This window comes from Gymnoscopelus braueri (genome assembly GCF_963280865.1).
Source record: "Gymnoscopelus braueri genome assembly, chromosome: 5".
Taxonomy (NCBI): domain Eukaryota; kingdom Metazoa; phylum Chordata; class Actinopteri; order Myctophiformes; family Myctophidae; genus Gymnoscopelus; species Gymnoscopelus braueri.
The window spans coordinates 1,573,201-1,595,700 of record NC_137606.1 but is presented as its reverse complement, the minus strand read 5'-3'; the positions used below and the strand labels follow the sequence as shown (position 1 = coordinate 1,595,700).

General features: G+C 41.6%; 2 protein-coding genes across 2 annotated transcripts in view; one reads left to right on the top strand and one right to left on the bottom strand.

Moving 5' to 3' along the window:
- sptbn4b (spectrin, beta, non-erythrocytic 4b) overlaps positions 1 to 6,479 on the top strand; it is a 148,311-nt gene extending 141,832 nt beyond the window's left edge. The window contains exons 42-43 of the mRNA XM_080428827.1: positions 421 to 463; positions 668 to 6,479. Of these exons, the coding sequence (XP_080284953.1) occupies positions 421 to 463; positions 668 to 973 (349 nt within the window). The 3' untranslated portion in view covers positions 974 to 6,479. The remainder of the gene's footprint in view (positions 1 to 420; positions 464 to 667) is intronic.
- Positions 6,480 to 9,648: 3,169 nt separating this feature from the next.
- Positions 9,649 to 22,500, bottom strand: part of LOC308085129 (uncharacterized protein) — a 17,765-nt gene continuing 4,913 nt past the window's right edge. The window contains exons 2-3 of the mRNA XM_080428213.1: positions 12,651 to 12,874; positions 9,649 to 11,808 (exon numbers count right to left, since the gene is read on the bottom strand). Coding sequence (XP_080284339.1) covers positions 10,688 to 11,808; positions 12,651 to 12,822 — 1,293 coding nt within the window. The 5' untranslated portion in view covers positions 12,823 to 12,874 and the 3' untranslated portion in view covers positions 9,649 to 10,687. The remainder of the gene's footprint in view (positions 11,809 to 12,650; positions 12,875 to 22,500) is intronic.

The window sequence follows — 22,500 nt, the reverse complement described above, 5'->3', positions numbered from 1 at the left end:
ATTGTCGTTAGACCCACCCCCACCTCCGACTCTCATTGGACGGTACTTTTTGTATCGAAGATATCCTAGGCTCACATTTCAACACCAGACCAAGAGGCAGTCCACTCAGAGAGTGGGCGGGGTCTATGGTTTGGAACCAGGCTACTATTTCATAGTATGGAATTTCGGACGCAGCCATGGTGTTCATCTTACTGAGGTACAAAATGTGTGCAGGGTTTGTCATGTAGGTCAATGCAATAAGTGTCAGAGCGGCACAATGAAGGTAAAACAAATAAAGACAATTTACAAACGTTTTCTTGTCCACGGTGACGGAGTGCAAGGTTGTTGTACAAAGTAACTAACTAGATAGCAAAATTAATCAGTCATTAGTCAAGTATTTGCCACCTTACACTCATTTTCTCCCCTCTTTTATCGTTGCAGAACAAAGGATGGCAGTGAGTTTTTGTTCCATGCAAAAGACGAGGTAAGTAGCCTGCTTGTTAGTGGGTCACCTGGAGGATTCAGTTCACTTGGCTTATCCTCACAACTGTGTGAATTTGAAGACTATTGTTTGTGACCACTGTGTTTAAAATGACCTTCCTGCTGACCTGCCTGACGTCACTCCTATCATATCTCTCTTTTCTCTCTGTTTGTGTGTTGTTTCTCTGTCTCGTTATCTCTGCACCAGGATGATCTCAAAGCGTGGGTGACCAACATCACCACTAGTATTACAGAACACGAGGAGATTGCCAACTACCAACCCCCGCCAACTACCTCATCCACCGACGAAGGCACGCGGCGCGACGGCAGCAAGGCGGACAACAGGTCAGATAGGGGAGGAGAGAGGTCGGACCGAGGAGAGCAGATGGAGAGAGAGAGGGAGAGAGAGAAAGACAGGGAGAGAGGGGAACGGTCTGAGAGGTCAGACAAGGGTGAAAGATTGGATGGCAATGGCAATGGCAAGCGCACTGAAAAGTCAGGTAAGAAGAAGTGAGCTGAGGGACCATGACGTCGTGGTTGTTTTAAAATGTGTGCAAACTCTCGTGGGAGGGGGTGACAAGACTGGTAGCAAACACCCACCTCCTCCCTCCCCCTCTCTCTCTCTAAATCTCTCTCCAACACTGTTTTCAAATCAGTTGTGTTTGGAATGAAAGCTGTCACACGCAGGACAGGACTGATGCCAGGCTCACTTCTAATGACAGACAGGATGTATTCAGAGCAGGGAGCGTGTGCTCTCTCTCTCTTCCTCCTTGTTTGTCTGTGAGGACACAGGCCGGCCTCTTCGTCTTTCATTCGGCCTAGCGCCCCCCAGTGGCTGTTTTAGGCGACTACGGAGAGTGGCAGTTTTTGAGGCTGAAACTCTGGGCAGTGTTGTGTGAGAGAGACACGGCTACACAACTCGCTAACTCTGAAGGCTGTTATTGATTGCTGGTAGTATGAAAAACGTAGCTCATACTGTTTCATGTTTTATTTGTTTCTTTTCTATGAGATGAGCTGTATCTGTATGTATTTCTTGTTTGTCTGTCCTATCTATCTATCTGTCTGTCTGTCCGTACGTCGAGACATCCTACACTTTGTCGTATAACTCCTTGAAAAGCGAAAGAGAATGAAATTATGCCAAAATGTACACACATGCACACACACACACATGCACACGCACACACACACACACACACACACACACACACACACACACACACACACACACACACACACACACACACACACACACGCATAAACTTGGAGATACCGTATGTCCTATTCTTTTCCTATTAGCCTTTTCCTCCAGTGTTCTCAGTCTCGTTGTCTTGTGGTCTGGGCTCTACATTGTTACATTAGTGGAATTTTCCTGGTTTTACTTTGACATCAAACAAGACTTTGGCCATGTTCAGCCAAGTTCAACAGCAGCGAATGAACACTGGATGGCCTTGGTGCTGACGAGAGGAAAACAGAATGATGTGAGACAGTGAGACAGAAGAGTAGAGGAATCCCGAGAGCATGTGTATGATGTCAACAGGAACGGGAGACATTCTCTCCCATTAGAATGAGTAGCAGTAGCAGGATATTCACAATATTAAAATCCTGGAAAAAAATTTAACACACACAGACACACATCACTCCCCCAGCCCTCCCGAATTACTTTCATAAGGGTTCTGAAAGTAGCAGTACTGTTTTATGACAATTGGTCAAGACACATGCTAATACAAAATCCTGAATGCATATCGGCAGAACTCTGTCTCTAGACTAGAGGCTTTGTTCATAGAAATATGAATAGTTTCATTCCAAAAGGAGATCTACATCCTTAAAAAAAAAGAAAATTACAGGACACCTACTCTTACAAAATGATTGCAGGCATGAAAGTAGTGTACACTATTGAATATGAGGTCCTGATCCTTGTATTTAATAAATTATAGCATTTTAGAAGATGTAAGTAATCATCTGTGTTTTTACAGTATTGCGCAAAGAACATTAGATAGCAAGTGCCCGTCCCAAAAGAAATGGATGTACAGTGCTTTGAAGTGAAACTTTTCAAATGTTGTTTGACATGATCAAAGTTTCCGTGGTGCCATTACTTCAAAGAATATGATCAAAAGCAATGGAAAATTCTCTCTATAGTCCTTAAGTCTTAAAACAATACATTTTTAGATTTGAGTTTTTTATATGTCACTGAAAATGGGAGAAAATGAATATGGACCCACTGATTTTGGCATCATCATCAGTTTTGTGAATCCGTGCTTTGGCTGATTTTCCGATTTGGGCGTAAGCACAACATTTGTGCATGAGAAGCTTTTGTAAATGATGGCTCAGGTCTGAAAACTGACCTCCTCTACTCCTCTGTTCTCTTATAATGTTAAAGAAAGACAAAAATCCCCTTAATTCTCAATGGACATCTTTATTCACAGTAATCAGTCTTTTTATACGTGTTTAAGGAATTATGATGTATGCGTGCGTGCCGTGCATGCATGCATGCGTGAGTGAGTGAGTGTGTGCGTGTGTGCGCGCTGCTGCTCTCGCCTCCCAGGGTCTCCATAGCTCTCAGGTTATTTATGTTGGTGTGTGCTTATCATGTATGTCCCCTCACGTATCACCTCAGTCTTCCAGGCATGGCTCATTCATAACACATATGGCCCACACACACACACACACACACACACGCACACACTCTCACTCACACACACACACACGCACACGCACACGCACAGACAAAGAAACGCAACATAGAACAACCAAACTTACATCAGACATACACAGAGAACTCAGCAGGTTTCATATCATAGCCTTGAGAGGTCGCTGCTTTCGTATTTTCTTTCATCTCTTGGTAGAAACCTGTGGGGTTGTAAATACAAAAGAATAGCAGCATCATCTAGTGGCCATCGAGGCTCATTTCAGCAGAGTGTAAAATTGTAACTAAGCTGTCCAGATCAACACCCCTGTAGATGTAAAACCAGACAGTTATAAATGACAGAACCACAAACAAACAGTGATTAAATATTTGAAGCAATAAATCTTGCTGTTGGGCGGAAACATTGTATGTCCAACGCTGTTACTTTTCAGGAAATTGATCAAAGAACCTGTATTCCAATGGATCCAATGTAGTTGGACACAAGTTCTTGTTTATACTTTTCATTGGTTAAATGTTTCTAAAACCCACAAACAAACAAAACTATTTTTAACCTCAAATGTTCAAAAATGCAAAAGAAATAATAATTCCAAAGTTTCTAAATTTATATATAGCATAATAATAGCATATCTACAAGTTCCTACAATGTGTTGCATCACAACGTATTAGAATGGGCATTACTTAAAAAACAATAGAAAATCAATATGGAGACACAAGGTTTCTGCCCGACAGTGATGAAATGCATAAAGTGAATTCAAGAGAATCTCGGTTTGTGTCTGATTAATTTAAAAAAGCAATCGGAATGCAATCCCAGTGAAGGTGGAAATTATTAAGCAATGGTATATTTGATTGAACAAGTCTATAGTGAACTAGTTTGAATGTGAGTCATGAGGTTGCATGTCTTGCTCAGAGAGAAATCACAATCTGGAAATGATGATGTTTATCTTTGCATCTCACTTCACTCTCTGTTTTCCTTTCCTGTACAATTTACCTATAAATTATTTATAGGTATATAAATAATCAGATGGACATAATATTATTTATTATAATATATGTCTATAATAGAAAAAAAATAAGCCATACTGTATAACATACTGTTCAAGGAAAAAGATCACAAATCTTTCACTCAGTGGAACTGCACAGAACATCCTCAGCTTTAATTTAACTGTGCAAAAGGATAAATTAACACTGATGATCATTGATTTTACTGTATAAAAGTGTAAAGAATGATTGAAAACACATGGGTTGGACGGCATTTGAAATGATTAAAAAATCTTAAACAATGATGGAACATTTATCATGTCGCTGCTGACTTGTGAAAACTTTAGTCTTGATCATATTTCTATTTTCACTTGACTAAAGGTTGTCATGGTGCTGCGATTGATGCTGAGTAATATCCATGACCTTAGGGCCTCAGAAGCCCTATTCAAACCATGCTATATATTTGCAAAAATGAAATATAAATGGCCACGACTCAAGCAAAGAAAACATATTGTCTCTGTTGGGTGGAAATCTCATATGTCCAAAACTGTTACTTTTCAGTATTCAAATTCAAAAGTAGCAAAAGTAGCAGATCTACTAGATCAAAAGCTTTCGAGCTTGTGGATCTGCTACTTATGATACTTTTGTGTGACGCTGTAGTATGATCAAGTAGGGCGTTAATTTACGGAAAAACACAAACAGTTAAAATATTGAGAGGTTTCTGCCCGACAGCAACGATATGTTGCCCAATTTCTGAAGAGCTAACTTATTTTATGAAGAAAGTTTTCATCTGGCAGCAGCGATATCTTAGATTTTTTTTGTTAAAGTGAAGGTGGGGAATAGAGCTTGAATTCTGGCGATCTTTCCCATTCACTGCCAGGCCAACTTGATCCATCTCAGATAAAACTTGAGGATTTTGAATTCCATTTGGCCTGATGAATCTGCTTCATGGTGATCATATGGCTCTTTTGCCATAAAAAGAAACATGTTAGCCTTTTTCTTACGTTATAATTTTTTTTTAAATTTAGCTCATTTTACGTATTTAGACATGAATGCCAAATCAGTGCATTCAATTACATGCATGTTGGACACAAAAACAAAGCAAGAAATTAATACGGTTATTTTTTAATGAATATCCACAGTCTGGAGGACTCCAAGAGCATTATTCAAATGAGACACTGGATTAAGATGCAGACCTAATGCACTAAATGTACAAGCTATTACTACCTGCTCATTTGGTGAAATAGTGAACCCAAGTAGACACTATACGTCCCCATAGCTACTTCACCCACTTCCGTCATCAAAGAGGACAAAGAGACCACAGGCTAAAGGAAGATTTGTCCGCCTTGGAACAGTTGTGAAATGGATTGTGTCAAAAATGGATGCAACTTGGTATTTGGAAGGTGCTCTTGGTATTTTGTACACTGAGTATACTGGGGTTAACATCAGCCAAATGATCCAGCACTAACACAGTGTATGAGATAGGGGTTATATAGGAGTGAGCCAGAAGACTGAGCACTGCTGCCACAACATACCAGCACTAACAGTCTTGATGCTATAGATACACACTGACCATCCAGGTACTTACAGGGTCTCTCTTTAAGACAGCCAGGATTAGTCATTCATTAACATTTGACAAGTCTGCTGACAGCTGTGGAGAGATATGTCAACACAGATATCCAATGGGTTAACATCATGAGCATCAAGCTAACACAAGTACAAAATAGGTGTTAGGTTTATTGTTTTGGGGAGTTGTTGGGGGACATGTGTACTTTGTTAGCGTGCCCTGCCTACCTGTGTGTATCTACTGTACGCGTGGTTCTGCTCTGCTAACTTCAGTTTAAGTACTATGTCAACCTAGACAAACTGATCAATAAAATACTCTTTTGGTTTCACATTGATGTATGTTCAATTTTTGTTATTTATTTGTACTATATTGATATTGGTATTATTTTTTGGGGGACTGCACTGTCAAATTGTCACTTTGTGTGCAGACCAGCGTTTTCCACACATTTGTCTACTCTACTACTGGATGGCTGGAAAAGGCCTATCAAATGGCAATGACACCATATGGCACTAAAGTTTTCTTTCGAAAATGATATAATTGAAATCATTTTAAAAGGCATTTTAAACTGTGTGGCAAGCTTTCTCCATTGGAACCAGCACTAAAGTAGTCTGTAACAGCATTTAAACCATGCAACATCAAAACCACTTTTTCGAAGCTAATAGAAATTATTCTGCTGACATTAGACAGCAAATTGGGGCGGACTCTGACTGTTCAGTAGTAGAATAGGAGAAAATACTAATTGGATGTGTCTAAACCTGATTCCATCCAGCCATTCAAACACTTAACACAATTAAAATCAACCAATACTGGTTTTAGTGTGCTTCAATCCGTATGCCAAAATCACACTCACACTTGAATAGTATGCAGTATTGTAAAAGGATTGTACAGAGAGATTGATCAGGAATTCATGTTGTTGTTCTTGTTGTTGTTGTTGTTGATGATAATGATGATGATGATGATGATGATGATACTACTGGTAAAAATGATATTGATGATGATGTCCTCGCTTATGATGAATGAACCTTTATGCAACTTTTCCTTTGCACTAGGAAGCTGGCCTATTGCAGAGAGTTGAGGTCTGAGAGTCAGTGGTGTTGTGGAAGTACAGGACTACTGAAATAGATGTTTTTAGATCCTTTTTATTTATTGGGTTCATTCTTGCCATTTTGGGGCACAGTCGTTATTGTTTTGTTTTCATTTTGGAGCCCATCAAGAGAAATGTATTCATTTATTTTACGTTACACACCCCTGGTGGCCAGCCCACATGGGCTTTAAAGACAATACTGTACATTCATACCATATCAAAAGGGCACAACACAAATGCACCTCTAAACAAATGCAAGTGCCATGCATATTAATGTATAGTTTATTATATGAATTGTAAGACCTCATCCTCATTTACATCTGTCGCTGTTGAGAAGCGGTGAAAAAGCCATAGCCATTTGTCAACTTGCTTGTTTCTCATCTATCCGGATGACTGCCATTTATTCTATTGCTCACAGGGTTTTAGGTTATGCATTTTTTTTTACAAACATTCACCATTGGCCATAGAAATTGATTGACCACGATCTACTTAACACACTGCCTGGAACAAAAAGTCAGTACATTTGACAAAATAATCAAATCTCTGAATAGGGCTCAGTAGAGGCTTAATCAATCAAATGGTCCATTCGTAGCAGTATGCACTTTCATGCTGTACGTAAACGTAATGTTTTTATTCAGTATCTATTTTCTGCCTCTCATGACAATCCGGGCTGTTGAGTGGAACTGTTAGCAGCTGTGTTAGAGGGAACATTCACCCTGAAAGGAATGAATGTGCAAACAGTATTTCATTGTTACAATTCTAAATGGTTCTGTTCAGCATTTCTGAATTGAGGAACTCACTCTCAGAGTTAGAATACACAGAATTCAGAGACTAATTGATGACTTTCTATATAAAAAAGTTACCATTGGCAATTCATGGGAAACTATCTTTGAGAACATACACGATATATTTCATTGTTGTGCCAATGAGCATTCATACAGAAAATGTATTGATTTGCTTATTAAAACTGACTGTAAAAATACCTACCCACATGAGCCCTGGTATGCCTATTCTAGGCATGTCGTAATAGGTGAACATTCTGCAAAAATAGGCGAAAATAGCAGATCTACAAGCTCACAACGTGCCACGTTGCAATACGTTGCAATACGTTGCGAGCTTGTAGCCTCTGCTGTGTTTCGGGCTACAAAAAAAGACTTCCTCACAAAGACCAAACTGTCCAAGGTAACAGAAATAACAAATGCAAATTCTGTTTCAGGGTGAATTTTTGTCTCTAACACAAAGAAAGCACAATATTTTTATATACAGTGTCATTCATAGGAGTCTCTATATACAGTATGTTTATTTCTTGCCGGTTATGTGCAACCATAAATGTCTGTGACATTCTCACCACAGCTTCATACACTAATGAAGCCTTTAAGTGTAGAATAAATAGGTACAGTAACCCAAGAAATGTATGCATTTCTACATTACATTTCCCTATTTTCACCATAGCATAATAGCTAACCAACGTCAGACCCATCTTAAAATATATTCATCATAATTTAGGCACTTTATACCGTATTGTACATTTATTGTCTCCAAAACGTTTGGCTAATTACAATATTAAGACCTGTTTCAAATTCAAAACTGTTCAAATTAATCATTTATGTTTGTATTAATGTCTTATTTGGAACACTAGGTGGGATGGGGCTTATTCTGACTGATGGTACCAGACCAATCAATCACTTTCAGATGTTCCACAAATTCTATTTGTGAACACTATTTACCCCAGGTGTGACTCTGCCAAAATGCTCTGTTGTTGGCTATCCAGTCACTGGTGACTACTGTACTGTATGTGTTTCACTGTTACTGCTGACCTGCTGCCATCGTTTCACTCTGCCCAGGACCCCAAAGCACCACCGTCTGTCTGTCCTCAACTTCTGTCTGTCTGTCTGTGTGTGTGTCTGTCTGTCTGTCTGCCTACAGCAACACAACCTGATAATGTAAAAATGTATTTGCTTAAAAAAAATGTATTTTCTGTAATGAACTGCAACAAAGAAGAGAATAATGTTCTCTGCTGTGACACTGGGGAAACTGTTTCTTTCCCTTTTTTTTCTTTTTTCAACAAATCTTTTCAGTATCTGTTGAAGCAAGATTGTTTATTTGTACAATACATTGGTTTAAAATACAAACTAACCACTCCTCTTACATGACCACATCAGGACAGAGGTTGCATGAATGACATAGTCTCTATAATGATACAGCTGTGCATGTCTTGAAGTCCCATCCCTCCACTTATACAATCACTGTAACATATTGTACTGGGGCAACACAAACTACTAACATGGAAAAAGGTGTATGAATGAACCAATAATGTATACAAAAAATGATCAGAACCAACTCCAAAATCATTGACTCTGTACAGTTTCTTTGAATTGATAAATACAAATTGTGATATTGAAAAGATATTGTGTCCCTTGTCTTTTTAAACATTTAACCTCAGTAGTTCATGGGTAGACTAGACTGGACCTGGAAGGACAGTTGGCATGATAACGTTGTGAAAAACATTACTCGTCGCCATGGTTGGCTTAATAATGGGTTAGTAATGCACCATAATAATTACTTAAATGTGTAATTAAGTAATACAACTTATCTTTACAAAATGGGTAATATTATGCACTGCCCATCACAAGCCAGCACAAAACTGTACAATAGATTACATATACCGTATGGTGAACAAACAGGCCTACACACTCAATAATCAATATGCGGTTTCATCTCCCACAGCTAATTGCATTTTATGATTTACCCACCCCTTTGCACGTCTCCAGACCTGGAAGTTAACTGATATTTCTCTGATATCATATAGTAATGGAGGTTATAGCATAAACTGAGATGAAGTGCTTCTTATGAAAGATCATGGAACATGTTTCAAGATGTTAAACTGTCTGCCTGTAGTAAAGCTCAGCACACTACCACTGCTTTGTCTAGAAGAGAAATGTGCTCCATGTCCAAAGCTCATGGAGTTTAGACTGAATATTGTCTTCGTTCAGTTACAGTTCAAATTTTTATGCATGGCACCGTGGGAGACCATTCCAAGCAGTAACCAACATACAGTAGCTCGCCAACTACAATCAGGACTCCCACTCCAAGAAAGGTTAACTGATCCACACAGTGACATGGCGTATAAATGAGCGACAGAAAACAGATTGTGCACGTCACCATTCCTGGAAGTTTTAATAATATTCTAAATATGCCCCTGTCCTATCTTAAAATGATGTATTGTAATGGCTTTTTTTTCACTTAATTAGAACAGATTAAAAATAAAAACAGTTAAATGTTATGTTTTATTAATATATTTCAAATATTCTTTATTGACAAAACATTGACCAGGGCTTGATACCATACTGCTGAGAATCTAAGTCATGCAGGGTTCCGGAGGGTTGAAAGTGCAGTTGCTCTTATTCCATTTGTTCTAAATATTTGTATATCACACTTCTATAGCGCACTACACCCAAAAATATACGTTATGTAGATATTAATAACAGCTCATTATTACAGCAAGCTGCAAGCAGTTAACAAACAACACTGTTAATGAATACAGTCATCAATATCACAGCATCCATGATATTATGTAGGTCAATGTATTCAACTCACATAATCATTTCTGATAGGTAGACGGTGGGGTAATAACATTGTACGGGTCATTTCAGTTATTGACGATAGAGCAGTAGCAGTGTTGTTGATAAAACATTAGCAAATTGTCATCACGCCACCATAGAACACAAACGACTATACACCGTGCTGGCTGTGATTCACTAGTGAGCTAATATGTTTACGAACGTCTTGTTAGCTCCTTCGTTGAGATAGGATAGGATGTCATTGATGAGGTGTATTCTATAATGGACATTTTTATGGCAAATACTGCAACTCTGACGATTTCATGCTTGAATTATACATCAGGTGGGTTTCAAATGACATTTTCTGTAGTTGTTCTTTTGGACTACATTGGAGCCTACCACTGCTGGGTGGATTCACTCCAATGCGAAGTTTTCACATGGACCTTCATATTTCCCATCTGACTGAACTGTTTGCCACACAAACTGCAGGTATACGGTTTTTCCCCCGTGTGACTCCTTATATGTCCGTCCAGAAGGCTTTTGAACCGGAATTTCCTGTTACAAATGCCGCAAGTGTGTGGTTTCTCTCCCGAGTGACTTCTCCTGTGGTTAATGAGATCTGACCACGTTGCGAAGACCTGCTCGCAAACAGCACACCTGTGACGTTTCCCTGTGTGAGTTTTTGAGTGGGCCCTCATGTTTCCAATTTGACTGAACTCTTTGCCACAGATGCTGCACGAGTACGGTTTTTCCCCGGTGTGGGTCCTCATGTGTGTGTTTCGATTCCAGCTGGAACAAAACTCTTTACTGCAAATGCTGCAGGTGTATGGTTTTTCCCCGGTGTGGACCCTCAGGTGTACATCTCTATTCCACCTGATAGCAAATTCTTTATCACAAAAATTGCACTTGTATGATTTTGAAAAGACTTCAAAAGATCTGCCACGTGCCGCGTGGCGAGGCGTATTGTGATTGGGCGAGTCCACAGATGTTCTATTCCTAGATCTGATGCCAGAACTATGTCTGCTTTTTACTGGCTGTAATTTATTTGTGTGCACGCTCATCTGATGCCCACCCTCTTTCCACTCACCGCTGTGGACACTACCCTCACCCACTGAAAAATCTGAATTATCATGGTACTGACTATTAGCGGTTGGTGCAGGTACTCTACAGCCCTCGTCTTTGAGTTCTGCTTTCATCTGTTCGGCTGAGGTGATAGTCATAGCCTCTCTTTGCTCACTTTCTAACAGATTCGGGAAATAACTTTGATCTTGAGCATGGTTACTATGTCCTTGACCGAGGTTAGTTTGTGCATGTATAATATTAAACTCCTCCAGCCCTTGGGGCAGGTCTGTCCTCCGACTGGTCTGGTATTCCTCCTCCTGTTTAATCTGCAGACTCCCATGCTCCTGAAACTCTTTCATCAGATGGTGTTCCTGATCCGGTTCCTCCTGGTGCACACCCCCAGTCTGCTCCTCATAAGGAATCTTCTCTTCACAGACAGAGAACTGTAAGGAGTCTGTGGGGTCAAAAGAGAACTTTTAATTAGTTAGGCATAAATTATCAAACATAAGGACATTTTGTTATACCATTAGCTGGACAAAACATGAGGAACATTGAGTTAGAAGATCTACAGCTACAGAAAATCACATGAATCCCCGAGTCAGAAAGTAGCTCATACATGTCTACTCTGCGGTGGATTTTTATTAAACTGACAGATACAAAGAGGATAATCCAAGCTTTCCGTTCAGCTGCCATGTTGGTGAGTTGAGTTTAACATTGTTTAATACAATCAGATAGGACTTTTCGGTTTCAAAGTTTAACCTTGAACCTGTCAAGGGTTGGTACTGCAACTTCTATGACAGATAGCATTATACAGCTTGTGGCTATAGGGCTAGGCAAGAGCTAGCCCTGGTCCAGAGCATTATTTGATTTACTCCACTGCGCCATCTACAGTCTACAGATCTGGTCAATGGTAATTTATATTGACCAGATCTGTAGAGGGCGCAGTGGAGTAAATACAATAATTTCCGTCTGGCGGACATATTTTATTTCTGCCCAAAAAGTGTATTATACAGAGAAGGTGGGGTGCTGAGAGGCTTCCCACCGTGGAGAATAGACTTTCAACAACACAAAACAGCCTTTGTTTCGGTGAGTAGTGAAATGGTTTTGCATATTTTTCTAAAGACAGAGACCTCGCACGGCAGTGGAATCTTTGGTCTATGAGAAGAGCAGCGTTAGAGAGAACTCACTAACGCTCTGAGCAGGGCTAGGCTAGAGCTAGAGAACACTGCATTGTTCCGACAAAAAAAAACACATTCTGCAGCATATCATGATGTGCAGAAGTTTGAAATCACAAACCGATCTTGTGCAGTTGTACGGTTGGTTTGAGCACCACGTCCAGCAGCGTGCGCTGGCGGACCACCTCGTCCTCATACTGGGACAGGGTTCTGTCCAAGGCTCCCAGGATCTCCTCCACGGCCACCGTTAGCCGTGCTTTGACGAACAGTCGGAGTTGTAGCGGATCGTTCATTTTGAAGGTGGATGAACGATAGTTGATGTCGTTGTTTCTTTTGAATGTGGAGCTCTAGTAGCAGTGTTCAGTCAGCAAATATAACGGAGCAAATATAAGACTTCCGGTGGACGATCTCTTCAGAATAAGAGTACCCTCTAGAGTAAAAAGAAACCATTGAAAACCATTGAAAAACGGTTCATTTGCACATTAAAACTATAAATTAAGCATTTAAACGAAGCTATATATCACATATTATGTTTCTGTGTAACAAAAACGGATTTAAAACATTAATTATTTATCTAAATTGATAGATGCTGTTCAAAGGAGTGCATAGCCTATACAAATTGGACACTGGACAGGAGACGGTGCTTAGTGCCGGAACTTCTGAGGTACGCACGCGTTCGGGGAGACCCCCTCTACACAGCCACACTCTCCGCTAAGCGGGAGAGGTGTATTTGGAAAAGTGGCGGGCCGTCCAGTGAGGTCAGGGGTCAGAAAAGGGCCCTTTTCAGTGCATAGCCTATACAAATTGGACACTGGACAGGAGACGGTGCTTAGTGCCGGAACTTCTGAGGTACGCACGCGTTCGGGGAGACCCCCTCTACACAGCCACACTCTCCGCTAAGCGGGAGAGGTGTATTTGGAAAAGTGGCGGGCCGTCCAGTGAGGTCAGGGGTCAGAAAAGGGCCCTTTTCAGTGCATAGCCTATACAAATTGGACACTGGACAGGAGACGGTGCTTAGTGCCGGAACTTCTGAGGTACGCACGCGTTCGGGGAGACCCCCTCTACACAGCCACACTCTCCGCTAAGCGGGAGAGGTGTATTTGGAAAAGTGGCGGGCCGTCCAGTGAGGTCAGGGGTCAGAAAAGGGCCCTTTTCAGTGCATAGCCTATACAAATTGGACACTGGACAGGAGACGGTGCTTAGTGCCGGAACTTCTGAGGTACGCACGCGTTCGGGGAGACCCCCTCTACACAGCCACACTCTCCGCTAAGCGGGAGAGGTGTATTTGGAAAAGTGGCGGGCCGTCCAGTGAGGTCAGGGGTCAGAAAAGGGCCCTTTTCAGTGCATAGCCTATACAAATTGGACACTGGACAGGAGACGGTGCTTAGTGCCGGAACTTCTGAGGTACGCACGCGTTCGGGGAGACCCCCTCTACACAGCCACACTCTCCGCTAAGCGGGAGAGGTGTATTTGGAAAAGTGGCGGGCCGTCCAGTGAGGTCAGGGGTCAGAAAAGGGCCCTTTTCAGTGCATAGCCTATACAAATTGGACACTGGACAGGAGACGGTGCTTAGTGCCGGAACTTCTGAGGTACGCACGTGTTCGGGGAGACCCCCTCTACACAGCCACACTCTCCGCTAAGCGGGAGAGGTGTATTTGGAAAAGTGGCGGGCCGTCCAGTGAGGTCAGGGGTCAGAAAAGGGCCCTTTTCAGTGCATAGCCTATACAAATTGGACACTGGACAGGAGACGGTGCTTAGTGCCGGAACTTCTGAGGTACGCACGCGTTCGGGGAGACCCCCTCTACACAGCCACACTCTCCGCTAAGCGGGAGAGGTGTATTTGGAAAAGTGGCGGGCCGTCCAGTGAGGTCAGGGGTCAGAAAAGGGCCCTTTTCAGTGCATAGCCTATACAAATTGGACACTGGACAGGAGACGGTGCTTAGTGCCGGAACTTCTGAGGTACGCACGCGTTCGGGGAGACCCCCTCTACACAGCCACACTCTCCGCTAAGCGGGAGAGGTGTATTTGGAAAAGTGGCGGGCCGTCCAGTGAGGTCAGGGGTCAGAAAAGGGCCCTTTTCAGTGCATAGCCTATACAAATTGGACACTGGACAGGAGACGGTGCTTAGTGCCGGAACTTCTGAGGTACGCACGCGTTCGGGGAGACCCCCTCTACACAGCCACACTCTCCGCTAAGCGGGAGAGGTGTATTTGGAAAAGTGGCGGGCCGTCCAGTGAGGTCAGGGGTCAGAAAAGGGCCCTTTTCAGTGCATAGCCTATACAAATTGGACACTGGACAGGAGACGGTGCTTAGTGCCGGAACTTCTGAGGTACGCACGCGTTCGGGGAGACCCCCTCTACACAGCCACACTCTCCGCTAAGCGGGAGAGGTGTATTTGGAAAAGTGGCGGGCCGTCCAGTGAGGTCAGGGGTCAGAAAAGGGCCCTTTTCAGTGCATAGCCTATACAAATTGGACACTGGACAGGAGACGGTGCTTAGTGCCGGAACTTCTGAGGTACGCACGCGTTCGGGGAGACCCCCTCTACACAGCCACACTCTCCGCTAAGCGGGAGAGGTGTATTTGGAAAAGTGGCGGGCCGTCCAGTGAGGTCAGGGGTCAGAAAAGGGCCCTTTTCAGTGCATAGCCTATACAAATTGGACACTGGACAGGAGACGGTGCTTAGTGCCGGAACTTCTGAGGTACGCACGCGTTCGGGGAGACCCCCTCTACACAGCCACACTCTCCGCTAAGCGGCACTAAGGTGTAAAAAAAAGTGGCGGGCCGTCCAGTGAGGTCAAGGGTCAGAAAAGTGGCCACACAACCCCACACCATAAAAGAATACAGACAGGCTTTGAAAGTTTAAAAAAAGACCTTTTAATTACTCTTTACTAATAAAACAGTGTACAATTTATCAAAAACAGAATATATATAAATACATTTTCCAATATTTGTTTTTAAACATTGCCAATTGTCTTAAGGTGGACTGAGAGGCTACTTTAGTAGTTTAGTAGTCACAGATTTGATCAATTTACTATATGTGTGTGTGTTAATAACAGCAAACATTATTCAAACACAATCATCATGCAAAACTGTAAAAATGTGGAAGTTCTAGGAAGTGCAAACCACACTCAAAAGTATAAAATGGTACTGCGTGCAACGTACCTAAGTGCAAAGATCACTCAAATGTATAATAAACAGGTACAACATGCAATGTACCAACGTGCAAACATCACTCAAATGTATAAAAAAGTATAACATGCAATATACTGAAGTGCAAACATCACTCAAAAGTGCAACACAGCAAACTTAAAGTGCAAACATTGTACACACACACACACACACAAATTGATCAATAGATAGATGTACGTATATAAAGCAGAACCAGCTCAGTCCAAACATTGCATAGTCCTGTGCTCTAATGTTTGTTTTTAGATGATCACAGTAAGCACAAAGACAAAAGAAAAAAAGAAGAAAACATTTGATTAAATCAAAACCTAAAGGAAAAAAAGGAAGACCAAAATGACGTTCCCTCCTGGTGTCTTGGGAACATGTCAGTTCTGGTCCCTCGCATCCTCCATTTGTGACGTTCTCCTACAACAGACACAACAGAGCCTTTTAGGTAGTTTGTCCAAGATACAGTAAATCACAGTACATGCTTTAACTTTGTACTCAGATAAATATCTTTTTGCCTGACAACTCATGCATAACACAATCTCGCTTTTCACGGTGGCTTTTGAAAGTGTTGAGGCTCACATCAAACAGAACAGCTTTGGAAAACAAACAAGTGAAAATACCACAGCTGCTGCCGTCAGTTTGTTCTATGAAATTGGGACAACTGTGATAACACTCATATCTAAATGTAATACCCATACCTCTACCATACAATGCAAAGTACTGTAATGCTAAGTACCTTTGCAGTGGAAAAAATGCCTTAACCAGGTCTTGCTCATGCACACGTAGTGAATCCATTATCACAACATCTAATACTATAACATCACCATTCACTGTCTTTTTGGTGAAATCTACCGCGATGGCTCCCCAATGGGACTTATTTGCGTTGACGGGCAATATCACCAACTCGTAGTTCCACCAATTGCGTGATGCTCGTGGTACATCTGGGAGGACACTGATGTCATCACACCAAAAACTCTGTAACTGTTGGCTTACAAAAGTGCTGGGACAAATAAATGCATTTTTTTTTCTTTCAACACTTTCAACACGCAAGAGCTTATGGTACTCATCGATCATCTTATCACTCAGCCACTCGTTATTCTCCACAGCTGCCGTTGGAATGGATCTCCCTTTTCTAGCCCTTGTCTGCTTGTGTTGTTTGCATCTGTCTGTGCATTTATGTTTTTGTTCGACCTGCTGAAAGTTGATTAGTTTCACACTATTAGTTTTCTCGTATGACACGACAAAGCAACTAGCTGTGGTCAGTATTTTTAGCATCAGCTCAAAGGTATAGCCTGCTGTGTCATTGGATGCTTTTGTCATGATATGCCATTGCTGGTCTTTACACGTGTACAATGACACATATGGTGACTTGTCAAAAAATGCACAAATGCTGGACACAGCATAATCATTTTGGTGGTACAGACAGGAGAGAGTGAACGTTTTGGGAATTTCTGCACCAGATCTTAGCAGGAGAAGTAAAGTCTGTGGGCTGTGAATTACTTGATAGGTTGATAAGCTTAAGTCCTGCTTACATGTTTCACATTGGTCAAGTTGAGCAGAACATATTTTGGCAACTGTGTCCAAGATGCCTTTTTGTGACACTTCAAGTGGCTGCACTATGAGTTCTGACATGTTCTTTCTAGATGGTACGGCCTGGTCACCACATTGAGTACAAATATAGCGACCAAGACTTTTAAGGCAAAGCAGGTCATTTCCAAGGAAAGGAGCCCCAAGTGTGTCATTCACAAAGCTGTTTAATATGTGGTACACGTCTGTCATAGAAAATTGCCGAGACACTAATGACACCACCTGAGTGTTGGCAAGTTTCTCAAGCGCTCTTTTAAACAATGCTGGGGACTGCGCTGCTGCTGCTGCTGCTGCAAGCCGTGTGTGACATTTTTGGAAAGCAGATGTCTGTTTTAGAAATGTTAGTATTGGTAATGGTATGGCTTCACACATATTGTGATTTGGTCTTTCATTGCAAAAAAACACATCCACACCATGGCCAATATCTTCCAAATTGTCCTCTATTGTGATAACAGCATTAAGTGATGCATCATTACATTTCACATAGAAATAAATGTACCCATGTGGTTTTGCCATTTGCAATGCATTTGCTGGTTGAAGGATGTTTATATTTGTATCATCTGCTCTAATTACAACATTGTCATAAAGCAAATGTGCCCAGAAGTGTCCGGCTTTGGCCACTGAGCCTACATGACAAATGATTGAGCCCAACTTATACTTAATTTTACTGCTGTCACGAATGGGAATTTCGATTATATCAGATGGGACTACAGGCGTGTGGAGCACCGTCCCACCATTATCAACACGGGACACAGAAAGAGTAATGACATCAGGAGCATCAATCCAACATATTTGTCTCTTCATTTCTGAACCACATGCTGTACATCTCTGTTGACCTTCACCTTCCATGATTGTGTGTTCGAAAAGAGAATTGAGGGACTCACATTTCTGTGTCAGCGGTAATGCAAAAACAGTAGGCGCGCATGAAATGCTTTCAACTTTCGATGCACATTTTTCACAGATGTCTGTATGTTTTGCCATAGCAGTTGTTTGGACACTACAATCATGCAACCAGATTAATAATTTGTGTATCAAATCTAGTGGGTCATTGTGCATTGACAAGGACAACGCTGGGATGCTCTTGACTAATTCTTGAGTGACACCATGGATTGTTTTAGCATCAAATGTGTGCCCTGGATTTTGAAAAAACGCTTGGATGAGAGCTGCTAAATTCCATGGCATTGATGACATCGCAACCATATAAGTAGGTGTCAACTGTTTCAATTTATCTTGTACTACTTGCAGATGCAGTATCGATTGTAGGGTTGCATTTAGCCAACAATTACTCTCATTATTTGCAAACCTGCATATACTATTGCATATTTCCTCATTTGTGCCTCTGTTTTGTGCCTTTGTTTTGTCTGGCACACTTGCTGAGCTGTCATTTTGTAAGAAAATCTTTGAATTTGCTTGTGGCTTATTTTGATAAGAGCGTCTCAGCTGTGGCGGCAGAGTTCTCTTTTTGTTCCACTCTTCTACAGGTGGTGGGTGTGGACGCTGTGATGCCTGTGATATCCTGTAGCCTACTTTGGCAATGAAATCTATGGCTGACTGCTTGTATAGTGAGCGTATGCGCTGTATACATTCGTCAATTCTGTGTTTCTCATTTCGTAAAAGCAACACTTTTGTGTTTTTGAACATGGCCTCACTAATAGCTGTGCTTTTCTTACCATGGTTTATTTGTGCAGCATAGGCTCCAGAGAATCGCTGCAAATCACCTGAGAGTAGATCTGACCATATTGGAATAGTTGGGAGGAAGTTTGAGAACAGTTTGTTTAAAATAGTTTCTCCATGGTATTGATTTTCACCTGTGTCATTGCTGGTTTTAATTGTATTATTGGCTGTAGCCCTTAGTTGTTCAAAATAGTCTTTGAAGGGAGATGTACCTTCACAAACATCAGCAGTCAAGTCAAATATATCATCAACCGCAGTGTCATATGAATTGTCTTGTCGATCATGCTCTTTATCAATAATTCCTGCAATTCCTGGCAGCTTCTGTGTTTCATCCTCAATGCGGCCAAGACTAGCTGCCACCTCGCTGGAGTTCCTTTTGCTACCAAGTACAATACAAGCAGCAGATACTATATTACCTGCTTGTTTCAGTGTTTTGGCATTAACTAAAGCGCTGAAGATGAACATAGCCAACTTAAACCTACAATCTCTAGTATTGTACTGTTGTTTGCAAATGTGACTTGCCTGTTTCATCAGATGACTCTTACATGCTCTTATGGTACAAAAATTCAAATCTTTGCTATCTGCCTTTCCATTCACTATTCTCCAGCAGCGTAACAAGTACATTTTCATGCTATCTCCATTGAAGATATGCATACTGGCTTTCAAAAGCACTATGGACCTATCACTATTAATCTGCATGGGTGTTGTGTTGGCACCAAATATCTCCTTCTCTTTGCACCTCAATTCCGTGAGGAGCTCCTCTACAGCAGTCTGGGTGTGTTGTTCACTGATCATAAATGCTACAGGAGTTGAAGCGGACGAAGTGGATGAACTTACTACAATCTCATAATACAAAATCCTTTTCTTTGTTAGTTTACTCTTAATGATTCCCCCAGTGGCATCCCATGATGCAGCGCTGTCCTTAATCACATCGTGCCACAGTCTCACTCCTGCTTCACTAAAACATATAACCTTAAGGGGACTAACTTTAATAAGTTGAATGAATCCTTTTACAACTACACTTTCTGTGTCTTCATCTTCCCAGTGAGCTTTCAGTAGGCGCAGAGCTGTAATCTCATCATCATTCATCCAGCTTAGTTTGCGATGTTCATGTTTGACCTTTCTAAACGGAGCGGAGTCTCTACCCACTCCACTTCGATTACCAGCTATTAAAGACCTAGGATCTGCCTTTCCTACTGCATCGACGTAAGCACAATATGGCGATTTGTCCTTCATTGATATCCCTAACTCCTTACGTTCTTGGCCCCTAACATATCTACTTCTCAATCTGTCCTTTGTGTGATATAGGTTGCCAGTGTAAACTATATGAAATATGCCCTCTTCGACTGAATGGAGAAGTATTTTGAAAGTCATCTCACATGAAGTATGCCGGCAGGAGCCATTGATCGTGAGACATGGCTTGTATGTTTTTCTGGTGGTAGCAATAGAAAAGTTGTGATTAGCAAAACGTATTATACAGTAAGGATTTGATTCCTTCAGCTTTCTGGCAAATAACTCTTGCCATTCAAACCTCGTAAAATGTTTACTTCCTTTGGGTCTGTAGGAGTGAAACATTTTCCAATCAGAAGCCTGCAAAGTAAAGCTAGCAGGTTCAAGGGCATCGTGTTTGAAGGGTCCTAATGTTGCACCAGGTCCCATGACACTCTGAACAGTACTAATATCTAGAGTCTGCATTTGTATGTCATCCTGTTCATCTAAAGGGCTCTCACTAAGTGCATAGGCGTGATCTACCGGTATTTCCACAACAAGAACTTCATCTACAGGGCTCTCATGAAGTGCAGGAGAGTTATTTATTTCCACAAAAGGCTCTTCGTCTTCGTCAAGAAGTGCAGGGGAATGGTGATCTATTTCTGTGATGTGATTGTGATTTGTGATTTCTATTTCACGTTCCACAAAAGGCTGTTCAACTACAGGGCTGTCTTGCACAACAAACTTTTCCTCCTGGTGCACAACAACTGGCTTTGGCTGCACCTGAACACGGCTATTTTTGTCTGTATATAAAATCCCCTGTATCAATGTCTCATGATTGCAAGTGGTGGATAAACACGCATACGTAAGGGTGTCAACGTCTCGACTCGGTGAAACTCCCACACAGTCCATATGATACCAGCCTCCACAGAGATCACATTGAAGCATTGGTCTTTCTGGGTCATTTGGTGTTTCACAAATGCAATAGACATTTTTTTTTGTTTTTTTATTTGGCTTCACCCACTCATCACCTCCTAGTGGATCTCTGGCACGTCTTTTGCCCACACGCATTTTCATGGGTGTAGCAGATGTATTAGCTTGTAGACCCTCTGCAGCTATCTTGTCAGCTTTATCTGAATATGCACTAATATGTTTCTTCTCTGTGGTCAAGGTATCACCAATATCTGGACATCCACTATTGTCATCCATATCCTGTATGTTCCCAATATCAACTGAACAAGCAAGAGTAGTTGGGTCTCCCTCATCAAACAGATTAATAAGGCCTTTCACATCACCTCTATTTACTTGCCAAATTCTACGGAGATGTTTAACAGAAAGCATCTCTCTTTTTTGTGTACTAATTGGCCAACCAAGTTCTATTGCAACATCTCTCCAGAAGCTGACATTGTCTCTGTCTGTGTGTTGTTTTTGCATTGCGTGTATTGCTTTAGCAATGGGAAGATAATTCGTTAAGTCTTTCTGTCTATTTGTCTGTTTCAAAGCAAAGTTTTTGCTGCCACCACATAATTTCAACTTGTTATCTGTACGATTTGTGACTTTGTCCTTCTTATCACTGGCAATATCACTAATATCACTAACCCCAGCTCCAAAAGCTTTGCCTCTCTCCCCCTGCCTCTCTCTGCCTCTCTCTGCCTCTCTCCCCCTACTCTCCCCCATCTGCACCACTTCAACCACCTTTCCCTCGTTCAGCACTTCTAAAGCTTTGCCTCTCTCCCCCTGCCTCACTCTGCCTATTTCTACTTCCCCCCTACTCTCTCCCATCTGCACAACTTCAACCACATTTCCCTCGTTCAGCACTTCTACTGAGACTAAGCCAAGGCAGCCCTGATCCAAATCCCTGGCACTTAGCTTTTCAGTGAGCGGAGATGTCTTCTTCTTCTTCCTCCATCTGACCCTCTGGCGCATTGAAGGGATGGTGGGAGCATCATGAACTGGTGCAGTCGAGGCCCGGTAGCAGGAAGGAGAACAGACGACAGCAACAGAACGGACATACACAATGCTGCCCTTGTGTACAGCATCCTTAAATAAACATAAAATTAAAAGAAAAAATAAATAAAAGGCCTTCACATACTGTATGTAGAGTGAAATCTGCTTATAGCGATTCATTCAGAAATGAGCCAATTATACTATATATTACATGAATACTGTACATAAACATATTGTATATAGTGATGAAACTGACACTATATAAATATATAGTAATACAAGTACAAATTTAAATTAGATGGTAATCCGCATGAGAAATAATAATAATGATTATCCGCTTATAGTGAATCACATTGATCAAACATACTGTACCTCAAAGG